The sequence below is a fragment of the Lampris incognitus genome, chromosome 5, assembly GCF_029633865.1.
Source record: "Lampris incognitus isolate fLamInc1 chromosome 5, fLamInc1.hap2, whole genome shotgun sequence".
Taxonomy (NCBI): domain Eukaryota; kingdom Metazoa; phylum Chordata; class Actinopteri; order Lampriformes; family Lampridae; genus Lampris; species Lampris incognitus.
In genome coordinates this window covers 48,911,343-48,923,938 of record NC_079215.1, presented here as the reverse complement: position 1 = coordinate 48,923,938, position 12,596 = coordinate 48,911,343, and the positions used below count along the sequence as shown (strand labels likewise).

The 12,596-nt window shown below is 45.7% G+C and overlaps 1 protein-coding gene across 2 annotated transcripts in view; it reads right to left on the bottom strand.

Moving 5' to 3' along the window:
* Positions 1-3,994: 3,994 nt before the first annotated feature.
* Positions 3,995-12,596, bottom strand: part of LOC130113440 (immunoglobulin superfamily member 1-like) — a 10,014-nt gene continuing 1,412 nt past the window's right edge. For both annotated transcript variants that reach the window (XM_056281040.1, XM_056281041.1), the window contains exons 3-11: positions 12,254-12,416; positions 10,423-10,797; positions 9,895-10,176; positions 7,568-7,591; positions 7,166-7,258; positions 6,985-7,015; positions 6,540-6,589; positions 6,362-6,396; positions 3,995-4,443 (exon numbers count right to left, since the gene is read on the bottom strand). In XM_056281040.1, the coding sequence (XP_056137015.1) occupies positions 4,351-4,443; positions 6,362-6,396; positions 6,540-6,589; positions 6,985-7,015; positions 7,166-7,258; positions 7,568-7,591; positions 9,895-10,176; positions 10,423-10,797; positions 12,254-12,416 (1,146 nt within the window). In that variant the 3' untranslated portion in view covers positions 3,995-4,350. The remainder of the gene's footprint in view (positions 4,444-6,361; positions 6,397-6,539; positions 6,590-6,984; positions 7,016-7,165; positions 7,259-7,567; positions 7,592-9,894; positions 10,177-10,422; positions 10,798-12,253; positions 12,417-12,596) is intronic.

Genomic DNA, 12,596 nt, shown 5'->3' with positions numbered 1-12,596 from the left:
GTGCGTGCGAACATTTGTTTGCATAAATGTTTATATATATATATATATATGTGTGTGTGTGTGTGTGTGTGTGTGTGTGTGTGTGTGTGTGTGTGTGTGTGTGTGTGTGTGTGTGTGTGTGTGCAGTATAGTCCATGCTTTAGTGAGCCCCCAATCTCTTGTGAATAATTCATTATCTCCCTCTGACTGGACGCAGCCCAGTGACACCGTTATTATGGTCTGCCCAGTGTGCTGTCATGGCAACTTAAGTGCCGAAAATTATTAATAGGCTTTATTCCTCAAAAGACTGCTGTGCTACTGGAAGCATGGTGGACTTTTAATGGTGTACTATCACTGACGTGTTGGTTTAAAGCAAATTATATAGCACCCGAGTTATAAAAACCAAGCTGAACTACAGCAATGCTAACATAAGACCTTGGCACAGCATGGGGACCTTTTCAAAGCCTCTCATAACCTAAGAGGAGAATCCCGATCAAATATTGATTATTAGATGCGATGTGCACGCTCTCAAACGTGGTGACCCCGACACAACTCCTCGAACCCAAAGACTCTGCAAGTATTGATGGCCCCAAGTTGTCAAACCCTCAACCATGTGTGAAAATCAGAATTATTTTTTTTAAATGGTGTGTTAACCTTTAACCGTTGCACCGGTCTATTTCACTTCCTGGCTTCGAACTAATTTCCATGAGATTTCATTATAAGTACTTTCCCAAACTATCCCCGAGGCGGCTTTGTGTGAGGGACTCAGCATTTATAGGATTAGCTGCTGCTCTTGTAATGGCTCTTTGTCAAGAAGAGAAGGGGGGGAATTGAGTGGAGGTATTTGTATGTGTCGGCGTGTGTGTGTGCATGCGCGTGTCTGTGCGTACCCTGAGGTGCATAATCTGTGCATGTGTGCAGAGATGCAAGTGTACTTGGCCTCATGCATTATTTGTCATATCACTGGAGCACCTTATATACTATATATACTTTACATCTCGATGTGAATGTGTGTGCATGTGAGCATACGTGTGTGTATGTGTGTGTGTGTGTGTGTGTGTGTGTATGCGTATGTGATTTTGTGTTGGTGCACTTCCTCAGAATGGTGTGTGTGTGTGTGTGTGTGTGTGTGTGTGTGTGTGTGTGTGTGTGTGTGTGTGTGTGTGTGTGTGTATGTAATGTAACCCAAGATGCCGAAAAGCCCTCTTGAAACAATTGCGCTCCAGCGGCGCTGACTGTGAAAGGCGGCTAATTGTTCAGTCTAAATTCGGGGAAGCCATGCAAAACATGTCATTACCATGCAGTCCCCGGCTGCACTGCTCTGAGCTCCGCTGCATCAGGGACGCTGAAACGAGAACAGTCGTCTGTGTTGCATGCTGGTATAATTGCGCGTGTCTTTGTGAATTTATAGTCACCCTACAGTAATAGAGGGGTGAGCTCGGAGATATTCCACACTCACGACGTCGCTATGTAGGTGTGGTTGCATTCTGTGCTTTTGATGTTAAAAAAAAATAAGAAAAGATATAGAGTGGTTTACCCGAACCAAAGCAAATTAACACAAATGCGTGCCAGATATCTTGCAGGAAGCGCTGCTTGGATGCATGGATAACACCTTCTCCCGTGTTCTCTGCAGGAACGGGCTCCTTCATTATCGGTTCGTTTGTTAGAGAACAATGAATACTCTGAGAGAGCATGAAGCACGTCCTTAAATGTGCGTTATTGACATGATGATGCTGCAGACATGCCCAGCCAGACATCATTAGCCGGGTACACACGTGTCTCTCTCTATGGCGTCTGTGTTTTATTCTGCCAGATCAGATCTTGGCTGGCTCTTATTGTGGGGACCAGTGTCATACCTGATGCTCTCAACGTGTAGTTTATATATTACTATTTATATACTGTATATACTATATATACTACTATTTATATACTATATGTTTATGTTGGCCCTGTGATGGCCTGGCGGCCTGTCCAGGGTGTCTCCCTGCCTGCTGCCCGGTGACTGGTGGGATAGGCTCCAGCCATCCCTATGACCCTGACAGCAGGATAAGCATTTTGGATAATGGATGGATGGATATATACTACTATTTATATACTATATACTATATACTATATACTATATACTATATATATATATAGTATGTATATATAGTATGTATATATAGTATATATATATATATATATATATATAGTATGTGTATATATATAGTATGTATGTATATAATATATATATAGTATATACTATATATATATACTATATATATACTATATATACTATATATATACTATATATGCTCCAGCTTCAGATAAGTGACTTGGATAATGGATGGATGGATGGATATACTACTATTTATATATTATATATATAAAATATATATATATATATATATATATATATATATATATATGTGTGTGTGTGTGTGTGTGTTATTTATATATTGTTTATATACTCACTCATTTTGGCCTTCTGCCCTCGTCCAACCGGGCATAAATCATAATGCAAGGCCGTCTGGCTGGTATTGCTCTGAGGTCTCCCCGGAAGGTAAAAACCTTTGAAAGTGCAAGAGCCTTTCCAAATATTTGCTTAACTCTATTATGTGTGTGTGATTATAGATTTTTTTTTTACAAGCCACAAATATAATCAGGCATAGCCGTAACAATTGTACCCAACTGATTTCCTCGGTTCGATTACACCTGCAACATCAATTCAGTTTACTCAGTATGTACGGAGCGTCCGCCGCATCGGATGAAGCGATATCACTCTGCTGGTGTGCTGCTTAAATCTAGTCACAGATTAATGTTGAAGGGCCATCCCATATCCGGCCTCCGCATACCCATGGTTGCCCATAGCAGAGTACTTTGGTAATACGGCCTGGAATGAGATTAAAAGGGCAACATTTCCCCCCCCCTGATTATCAGCAGGGCACATTTCATCTGATTGGATGGAGCGTTCAAGATGAATCATCATTCACTTATGCATGCCTACACAAACTCATGCGTGTGCACGCACGCGCACACAGGGGGAGTGAACTTTAGCCGCCGAGGTGGCGTGGAAGCATAATAAGATGTCGTCCGGTTCGTTACGATAGGGAATTCTTATCTCCCGGGCTCCTTATCGCTTCTCCCCTGGATGGTCAGACAGGTGAGTATTGTCAGTAAGGAGAGCTGACATTTATTGCTATCTGTTTATACGCCCACGTAGGTGGGGGTAGTTAAGGAGGCCCTTGTACTTCTTACAGGTAAACAAACAACACATGTTCCAGTGTGGGGAAGAGAGAGAGAGAGATGGTACATTTATATCTGTATCTATCTATCCATCGATCCATCTATCTATCTATCTGGATGGACGGATGGATGGATGGATCGATAGATAGATAGATTTAACTCTCTGACTCCGTCTCACACATTGCTGACAAGTCTTAACCACATCCGTTTGCTGTCACGCTGTCTGAAAATAAACACATCTGACTCGTGTACTGGGGCAAAACCAAGAGTACCCCCAGGTATGACACACGCCTGTCTGTCTGTGCCTCCACGGAAGGGGTACGCCCCCTCTGGCCGCCTCTGCCCAGCTTACCTGCGTGACCTCCCAGGACCCCCCTTGCCGTACTAGAGTTCAGGAATGCAGTATTTGTATTTGTGCACCGCGTTATGAATCAGCTCAAAATCTGATAAGCAGTATCCTTATCCGCCCTCCTGCGCTGCGCCGCGGCTGTTTTACCATGTCTAACGAGCGCCCTCTCCAGGCCGGTTGCCGAAAGCGCACGACGAAATGGTCCTGCTGACAGTATGCGTTGCCTCAAAGCGTTTGTTCTACCCCCAGCAGGGCTCACCCAGCACGTGTGTTCCGGTCCATATCTGAGAGGCAGGAGGAATTATGTAATAGAGGGCTGACCATAGTATGAGAGCATATTCAAAACCCCATGCAAGCCCGCTCCGATAACGAGAGTATCGGATTGTTCCCTCTTCAAAATAGAGGCCACTCGCATGAAGGAATGATCTTTCTATGGTCATATGCAAAACAATTTATTGAGTCGACACAGAACCGCAACAAAGACGGATTCTACTGCAAAACAGAACCTCCGTGTTGACAGTGAACGGGGCTTCTTCTTCCGTTGCGTCAGGAGTCGTGCAACACGGAGCAAGACGTCATTTCCTCTCCCAAACTTCATAAGGATTATCAAACAGGAAATTGGGTCATTTCGTTGTCGTTTTGTCAATCATGTTATTTCCTTTCCTCCTGTGATGCTGCATTTGCACACGGCAGGGTCAGCCCAGTAAAGAAAGTAAGAGAAAAAGAGAAGGACAGACAGGCAGACAGAAATATACAAATAAAAAGAAACAAACAAAACAACACCAATGAAAGAAGCTTCAGTTAAAAGCTGGGCTCTCAAATGTGGAGAGAGGGCTCCATAAAGGAGATCTGGAGAGCCTCTCTGTGGTTGTCTTCTCACTGGCCCAGCCCTACACACACACACACACACACACACACACACGCACGCACGCACGCACGCACACACACACACACACACACACACACACACACACACACACACACACACAGAGAGAGAGAGAGAGAGAGAGAAATCTTCATTTACAGTAAGAGTTTTTGGGTTACATTTCAAAAGTAAAATCAAGATCAAGCCTTTCTACTGCAGCAAGTGCATCACCACGGGGTGCAAAACACCCCAAACAACGTGGGTGACAAACGTCGGCCTCACCGACCAAAACATCAACATCATTACAACTGTTGCCAGCATGGCCCAGTTGCCCTGCAGCATCAATAAGCCTGACTGGCAGGACGTAGACAGAAGACGCTGTTCAAGGCTGTGGAGAGTATGACGGATCTACAAATGCGTAGTTCCTCTAATGATAGCCAGTTAATTTTAGCCCAAATTAATGACAGTGCCGTTATACATTCCCTGAGTGTTCATGCTGTAACAGTAGATAGAACGAGCCCGGGGAGAACCTTTAGCCTGATGACGTGCCTTAAATCAAGCCCATAAATGTGGGAGTGACTACAGCTAATGAGAGACAGGCCAGCTTGACAGTGCAGTGTGTGTGTGCGTGTGCGTGTGCGTGCTCGCGTGTACACAGCAAACTGATCTGTCTCATATCACAACTGGATACGAGTGGAAACCTCCGTCCACCGGCGTCGCCACGTCATTTTGTCGGGGCTTAAGCCCCCAACGTTTTGAGTGTAGCCCCGAATATAATTTTACATTTGAGCCTGTGTGAAGCCCGACAAAAAACGTAACGTGTGTGAATGTCCGATAGTCTTCGTAATACAACAGCTTGTCCAAATAAATGCAGGTCTCTAAACGAAATCCGTGTGTGTGTGTGTGTGTGTGTGTGTGTGTGTGTGTGTGAATGCGGCGAGCGTCCGCATACATATGAGGGTGTGATCGTCAGCGCCGAGTCACGTGACACAAGTTAACGCGAGAAAAGACGAGCAGGGGAGGAAATGGCGGCGCGTGCAGGAAAAACAACTCAATCTTTTTGGATTTTTCCAAAAGAAAAGGAAGGGTAAGAATTTAGCCAACTGGCGTAACTTTTCATTAATGGTTGAAATTGCCTGTTGATTTATAATATTGTAACATGCATGGATAAGTAGACACGTTGGTCCTTGACTAACGGGCGAGACTTCTTAGTCGACTGGTTAACGTTGTCGCTTGCGGAGTGGGAGACATAGGTTCGCGTCCCGGCTGTGGCGACGGTCTCCCGGACTGCCCCCCGAATTCGCTACAATATGAATTGGATTCGGCCACCTACAATCGTGATGAAGGGGGAGGGGGTTTCTCGTAAATAAATCAAATTTCCATAAAACGGTAACGACTCATTCATACTAACAACTACTAATATTTTCAACATCACAATTCATGATTAATCTGATCTGGAGCTTAACAGTTTTTGAGGTACACATTTCATTTTTTCAATGATTAAGACATGTACTTTGAATGTAAATAAGGTGCCAGAGTGCATAAAAACATCAAATTAGAGCTTGTTTATCAAGAAGTTTTCCAGAGAGGACCCCCCCGGACTCCCCTACAGCAGTCCGGGCTAAGCCCTGAATGTCCTCAAATCCTGGAAGCGCCCCTGGGGGGGGGGCACAGAACAGTTGGCAGATTTAGCAACGAGAAAATTCAGGATAGTGTCGGCTCAAGGTCTCTGTACACTAATAATTTGTCACATTTAGATCCCAGTAGCTAAGTTTATTGAAATAAGGTGCTGCACGTTCATTGAAAGATGGGCTGAAATAGTACATAGTTGAGGAGTACGGAGTAAATAATGCATGATGACGCTCTAGTAGAATCAAAACGAAGTCGTCCTCTGTAATAACTGATTCTCACCCGGCCATGCATATCAGAGAGGTGCTATTTACCTGAGCGGTGAAACTTGCTCGTCTGAGTTTCAGGTCTGCAAAAACATCCATAAATGAAATTACTGAGCATCTTTGATCAAATTCTGTGTTACAAGATAGAGGAAGCTGAGTGAAAGGAAATCAAAAGTAGCTGACTGGGTGAAAGTGAGGGATGAACGATACGTGAGGGGGTACTCACCAACGAGGTGGTCGTTATTATGAGCTGTGCTCCAGAACTGTGCTTCCTCCCTGAGCAGTGCAACACACAGAGGTCAGCAACACTAGCAAGTCTTTGAAAATGCATGTGATGCACGAGATGCGATGACAATAACACTTGATAACCCAAAGATTGATCAACAAAAAAGGTGGGGTTAGGATATGAGGTGGAAATCCCTGTTTCCGTTTGGTTACAAATACCCACATCCTCAATTAAGATGATGTCATTGTGCTGAGGCACTGTGCCAGCACCTCCCCCCCCTCCCCCTGCATACCTAACAACTTGAAATGGTGAATGGGCAGCGTTAGAGGATGTTTAGAGAAGCGGTAGATAAGCACAACTTGAGGAGGACAAGTTGCGCAACGATGGCAAAACAAACAAAGATACGCTTGTGTTGATGATGAGTCAACAGCGAAAAATAATGTACCTTTTCTTCTTTTCGTCAGCAGCTGCTTTCACTTCAGAATTGCATTGCAAGGAAAAGAGAGAACAGGAAAGTTTCACAAAGGACGTTCTGCAGCCATTTACAAATCCAAACATAAGCACATGTTTATGTTGCTGAGAGAAAGTGGCAATATGTGGGATAGGTGATGGACGTGTATAGGTACCTTTCCTGTGTGCCATGACTACTACCAGCACCAGTGCAAAGAAGAACAGCACCACCGCTGAGAAACATCCCATCACCAGCGGCAAATCCATACCTGCGAAAGCAGCAGGCGTTGCAACTCATAATGTGCAAGATGCTACTTCGGAAGAAGACATCATCTGACATTCGACGATAAGCCACAAAATGAAAAGCAAAATCTGCCACCTATACCCTATGTGATGCATTTCCCTGTACTGTGCATAACTGTGTGTTAATAGGGGTGTATATTTTTTGGCACTATGTACGTTTAATCTTAAAGTATTAAGGGGATTTTAAATTTCGAGATGGTCAACGTGGACTAGAGGTGAAATCACATTTGGCAAGATGATTGGTTAAGATACACAAGAGATCGTGTTGGTTCTACCTGGTGGAAAAGGAGGTGAAACCCCTGAAAGATAAAAAGAAAAAACAAACATTACTATGTATTGCATACTATGTTAATATCTCTCTCTCGCTCTCACTCTCGCTCTCTCTCTCTCTCTCTCTCTCCTGATAACCAGACCAATGCAGTAAGGGATCAGAGGACAGCATCTGCATAAGCTTCTATTCCCTGGGTCAACAGGAGAACCAGCACGGGGCTTGGAGGGAGGTCACTGGGTGGTCTGCAGAGGTGACAGGCATGGTCACCATCGCTTACGGTGTACCTGAGTTGAGAGAGCTAGACTTCTCACTACTCATACTAGGGTTTTCATAGAGAATTGAAAGCTAACTTTCAGTGTTAACGACTTCTCAGTACTCATACTGGGGTGGGGTTTCATAGAGAATTGAACGTTAACTTTCGGTGTTAACTTTCTCCTCCCTGCAGCAATGACTGGCGGCACTAAACCCTCCCTTTGGTGTTTCTGTAGAGGTCAAAACGATTTTTTTTCTTTGTTCAGGACCATTAGTGATCATTATTTGGAGGCTGCTGTCCTTAACCTGCCTGCCCAGGGTGGGAATCAATGATAGGTTAACAGGTGCTCCAAGGAGCAGAAAAACTATACTCCATATTTGAATCTGAATTCCAGATGTGTTGCTGTGGACTGCTGGCAGTTTGATCATCAGCTCTTTCTGACTGCGGGATTTGCTGAAAATGCAAATTTTTCAGGTTTCTCTACATAAATCCTGATGGTTGGGGATTGGGGTCAGGGTTAGAGTAAGGCCTTCTGAAGAAACACCAGGTGTATTGCGATGTCTGTGCGTATGGTTGGGACCTATTGTTCATAACATAATCTCCCCCCCCCCCCCCCCGGTGAACTCAGTGCACTGAATACCTCTGAAACGGCATCTCGTTCAAGCATCACTAAGGAAGAACAGCTGTTGTCCCCCATCCAACAGATGGGGTTTAGCCAACAGACCGGACTTGACCTCACTGAGGCTGCTGCAGGGGTCCATCAGGGAGGTGCAGGTGGTTCTACCGTAATCAGGAAATATGCCCAGGCAAAGGGGAAGTCCTTCTTATGCAGTTTGTGTGAGCTCCATTGGTAGGAGACACCAGCAGGGTGGAGCACTGTAGTGTTTAAATTAAGACTGCTGCAGACGATGCCGTGCTTCTTCCCTTGGTGGTCAGGAGATCTCTCCAAGAGGACACAGCATCCTGGGCCCTGGTGATAAATCGCTTGCTGGCATAGCTTGACTGCTTGTCAGATGGCATTTCTTTTTGAACAATAACTGTTATATTCTATTGTCATATTAGAAAGTATTCCCTGTTTTTTTTGTTTTTGTTTTTCAAATTCAGCCATTTACAATTTGAACTTTTTTTCTGTCCAACCAGTGCAAGGAACTTCTACTGTTTCAGATCTCCATCTTCCCACCTCAAGAATAATAATAATAATAATAATAATAATAGATTACATTTATGGGCAACACAGTGGCGCTGTGGTTAGTATGGTTGCCTCACAGCAAGAAGGTCCTGGGTTCAAGCCTTGGGGTAGTCCAACCTTGGTGGGTCATCCATGGTCGTCCTCGGTGTGGAGTTTGCATGTTCTCCCCGTGTCTGCGTGGGTTTCCTCCGGGTGCTCCGGTTTCCTCCCACAGTCCAAAGACATGTAAGTTAGGTGAATCGGCCATACTAAATTGTCCCTAGGTATGAGTGTGTGTGTATGAGTGTGTGTGTGTGTGTGTGTGTGTGTGTGTGTGTGTGTGTGTGTGTGGGCCCTGTGATGGCCTGGCAGCCTTTCCAGGGTGTCTCCCCACCTGCTGCTGCTGGAATAGGCTCCAGCATCCCCGCGACCCTGAGAGCAGGATAAGCAGTTCAGATGGATGGATGGGTGGTTAGATAACATTTATATAGTGCTTTATCTTGAAGGAGGAGGAGGAGGAGGTGGCAGTTTAGCGCATTGCCTAATTTTCTGGTTGGTCAGGGAAAGCTAGCCATCTGTCTAAACCACTGCTACTAGGTAAAAGGGATGATGTGCCCTAATGATGTGGCAGTGCCGAAGGGGTCTGTCAGTCTTCGAGCAAAGTCCATGTAGCTTTTGCTAAGGGTTCTGCTCAAGGCGGTGTCTGCAGACATGCATACATGTGGGCGACTGAATGGTTGTAAAACTTGATAAGGAATCTGGTGATTTTGACAACACTGATTTGTAAGATAAAAATCAAAAACCTTTCTCTCTCTCTCTCGCTCTCTCTCTCTCTCTCGCTCACTTCCTCCCACACAGACACATGTATACTCCAACCGCAGTCACACCTCTGATAGACGCCCAACTGTACCTTTGGATATAGCCGTGGGGAGACTACGTTCAGAGTTACTCCATTCCCTCACGAGGAGGACACTGTACTGGCATTGGTAGGAAACCAACGATGCCTCCTGGACAGGCACTGGGAAGATGGCCTGGTGGTGGGTTGTGGGAGTATGGTGAGTGGCAACAGGAACTTTCTCATCGGCCTTGTAGAGAGAGAACACGGCACCGGGGTAGGCGGGTGACCCTGTGCATACCAAATGCAGTACCCCCGCCTGCTGCTGGGGAATGAGGGTGGGCGCAGGCAGCAAGTCTGACAGGAGGGAAGATCAGGAGAAACATTTGCTAAGTGGATTAGTAGGCTGAGGAAGCTTTATGTCATTTTAAAAAGGTGTTTTTAAAGGTAAGATGCTGTAAATGAGCTTCAGGACTGCAACAAATGGACAACCACGGAGCTTCCCAAGACAGATTTTATTTAGTGACGACAAATATATCAGATGTATTTCAGGTGTCAATAAGACAGAAAAAATATTGTCTTTTGTCAAGTAAGCATCCTAACCTGCGATGGTGACTTGAATCGTGTTACTGAAGGTTGAATTGACCGTCGCTCTTTTTCTGGGGATCTGGTAGAGGCAAGTATAGGAACCCCCTTCCCCTCCTCTCACCGGCCCCACGCTGAAGGCTCCTTGCTGGTCTGTGGAGTTTGACACCTGGATGGCCTGAGGATGAAGGACCATGGAAGGTGCCCCAATCACTCCAGCTGTCTTCAGCAGAAGGAAGGAGACTGGTTTGGAGCCACGTTGGGGCTGAGACAGGGGAAGGGGAGGGGGCAGCGAGCAGTGGAAGGATAGGATGTCGCCCCTCTTCACAAGGCCGCTCGAGGGCTCCACCGTCAAGACTGGAGCAGGGAAGGATGATGGGGTAGGGGCGGCATCTGAAGAAGGACAGGCAGGGAAAGTAAGGAAAGTGATAACTATGCCGTTTTTGGTCTGCCACCTGTGGATCCTTAAGCCGCTATTCTTCCAAAAGGAATTGAAAGTCATTGTGCGATGACCTTCATTTATATTGGTTCTGCTTTGAAAACGTAAAAAAAAAAAAACTTGAGAAATATTATGCCTGCCTCAGCAGAGTACATCCATCCTTTATTCATTATCCAGACCACCTATCCTTTTCAGGGTTGCGGGGATGCTGGAGCCTATCCCAGCAGTCATTGGGTGGCAGGCAGGAAGAAACCATGGACAGGCTGCCAGGCCATCACAGGGCCGACACATTCACAACTAGGGACAATTTAGTTTGGCCGTATCACCTGACCTGCATGTCTTTGGACTGTGGGAGGAAACCCACGCAGACACGGGGAGAACATGCAAACTCCACACAGAGGACGACCCCCAAGGTTGGACTACCCCGGGGCTCGAACCCAGGACCTTCTTGCTGTGAGGCGACCGTGCTAACCACCGCTCCACCGTGCCGCCTCAGCAGACAGAATGCAGGGACCACTAATTTTGGCAGGCATGTTATATTTTCCTGTAAACACAAAAACTATGAGAAGAAAAAAACAAAACCCAAAATTGTTTCTGTGACATTATTGCTGCATCACTAGATTTGATAGGGTTGGGAATTACCTGAGAGTTGGGAGTTAGAATGATGTGGACGTTTTGCCATAGCGACACATAGGGTTTTTTTTGTTTGTTTGATTTTTTTGATAGCATTTTGGCTCTGACAGATAGCACACGCAAATGAGGACACACTCAAGAGAAAAGTCAAGATTACACTTTTGCCCTGGCACAATTATCCCTGTGCACCTGATGCCTATCTGTCAGCCCTGAGATACGATTATTTTTTCTAAACGCTGCTTTACTTCGCCACAACTGTAAGCCACACATCCTTATTCAACCGTCGGTGCAACAAAGTGGTGCACAATCTCTCTGATATGTGTGTGGGGGGGGGGGGGTATGGGTGTGTTCGGTTTCTATATGAAGTGCAGGATGTTACACAAAGCACATCACAACATGATACCGGCAGAGAGCACCTGCCTCGCTCCGTCTCCAGATAAGCCTGTTTATTATTGCATACCCCATGCAGAGTCAGCACCACCTAATCCCCACTTCCTCACCCCTCGCTGCAGTTTGGTTTTATATTTACGTCGCTTGGCAGCCAAGTTCTGAGAAAATACTGAAGGGCCATAGCAGGAAATCTGCTGAAACTATCAGACGCGCTGACAAAAAAAAAATCACAGACTGAATCACAGACCAAAGGTGAGATGTTGGGCTGCGTATCAGTACGCAAAAGACTTTGTGATGCTGTATACTGTTTTTATTTTTTTTCTTTCTCAACACACACATACACACACTCACACTCACACACACACACACACACTCACACACACAGACCTTCTTGGCTGTCCAGTATCAGATAGGGGCTGAAGGCGCTGTAGATCCCACGCTGGCTCTTGTACAGGCAGCAGTACAAGTTCTGCTGGGATGTGCCTCCTTTGTCCACCCTGATCGTGAACCGAGCCTCCTGCGTACCGTGCCGGTCCTCTTTGGAGTCCACCTAAATGAACAGGCGGCAGAATTTAGCAGAAACAATGATTAGACATAACCTCGGAATATAGCCTGACACACAGTCTCCTCTCTGATTCTCGAATCACGCTTCGGTCTCAGCGGGGCCAGGATCTTTAAACCATCGCGATTCTTATTTTTTGGGGGGGGGGGTTTCCTCCTTTTTCTCCCC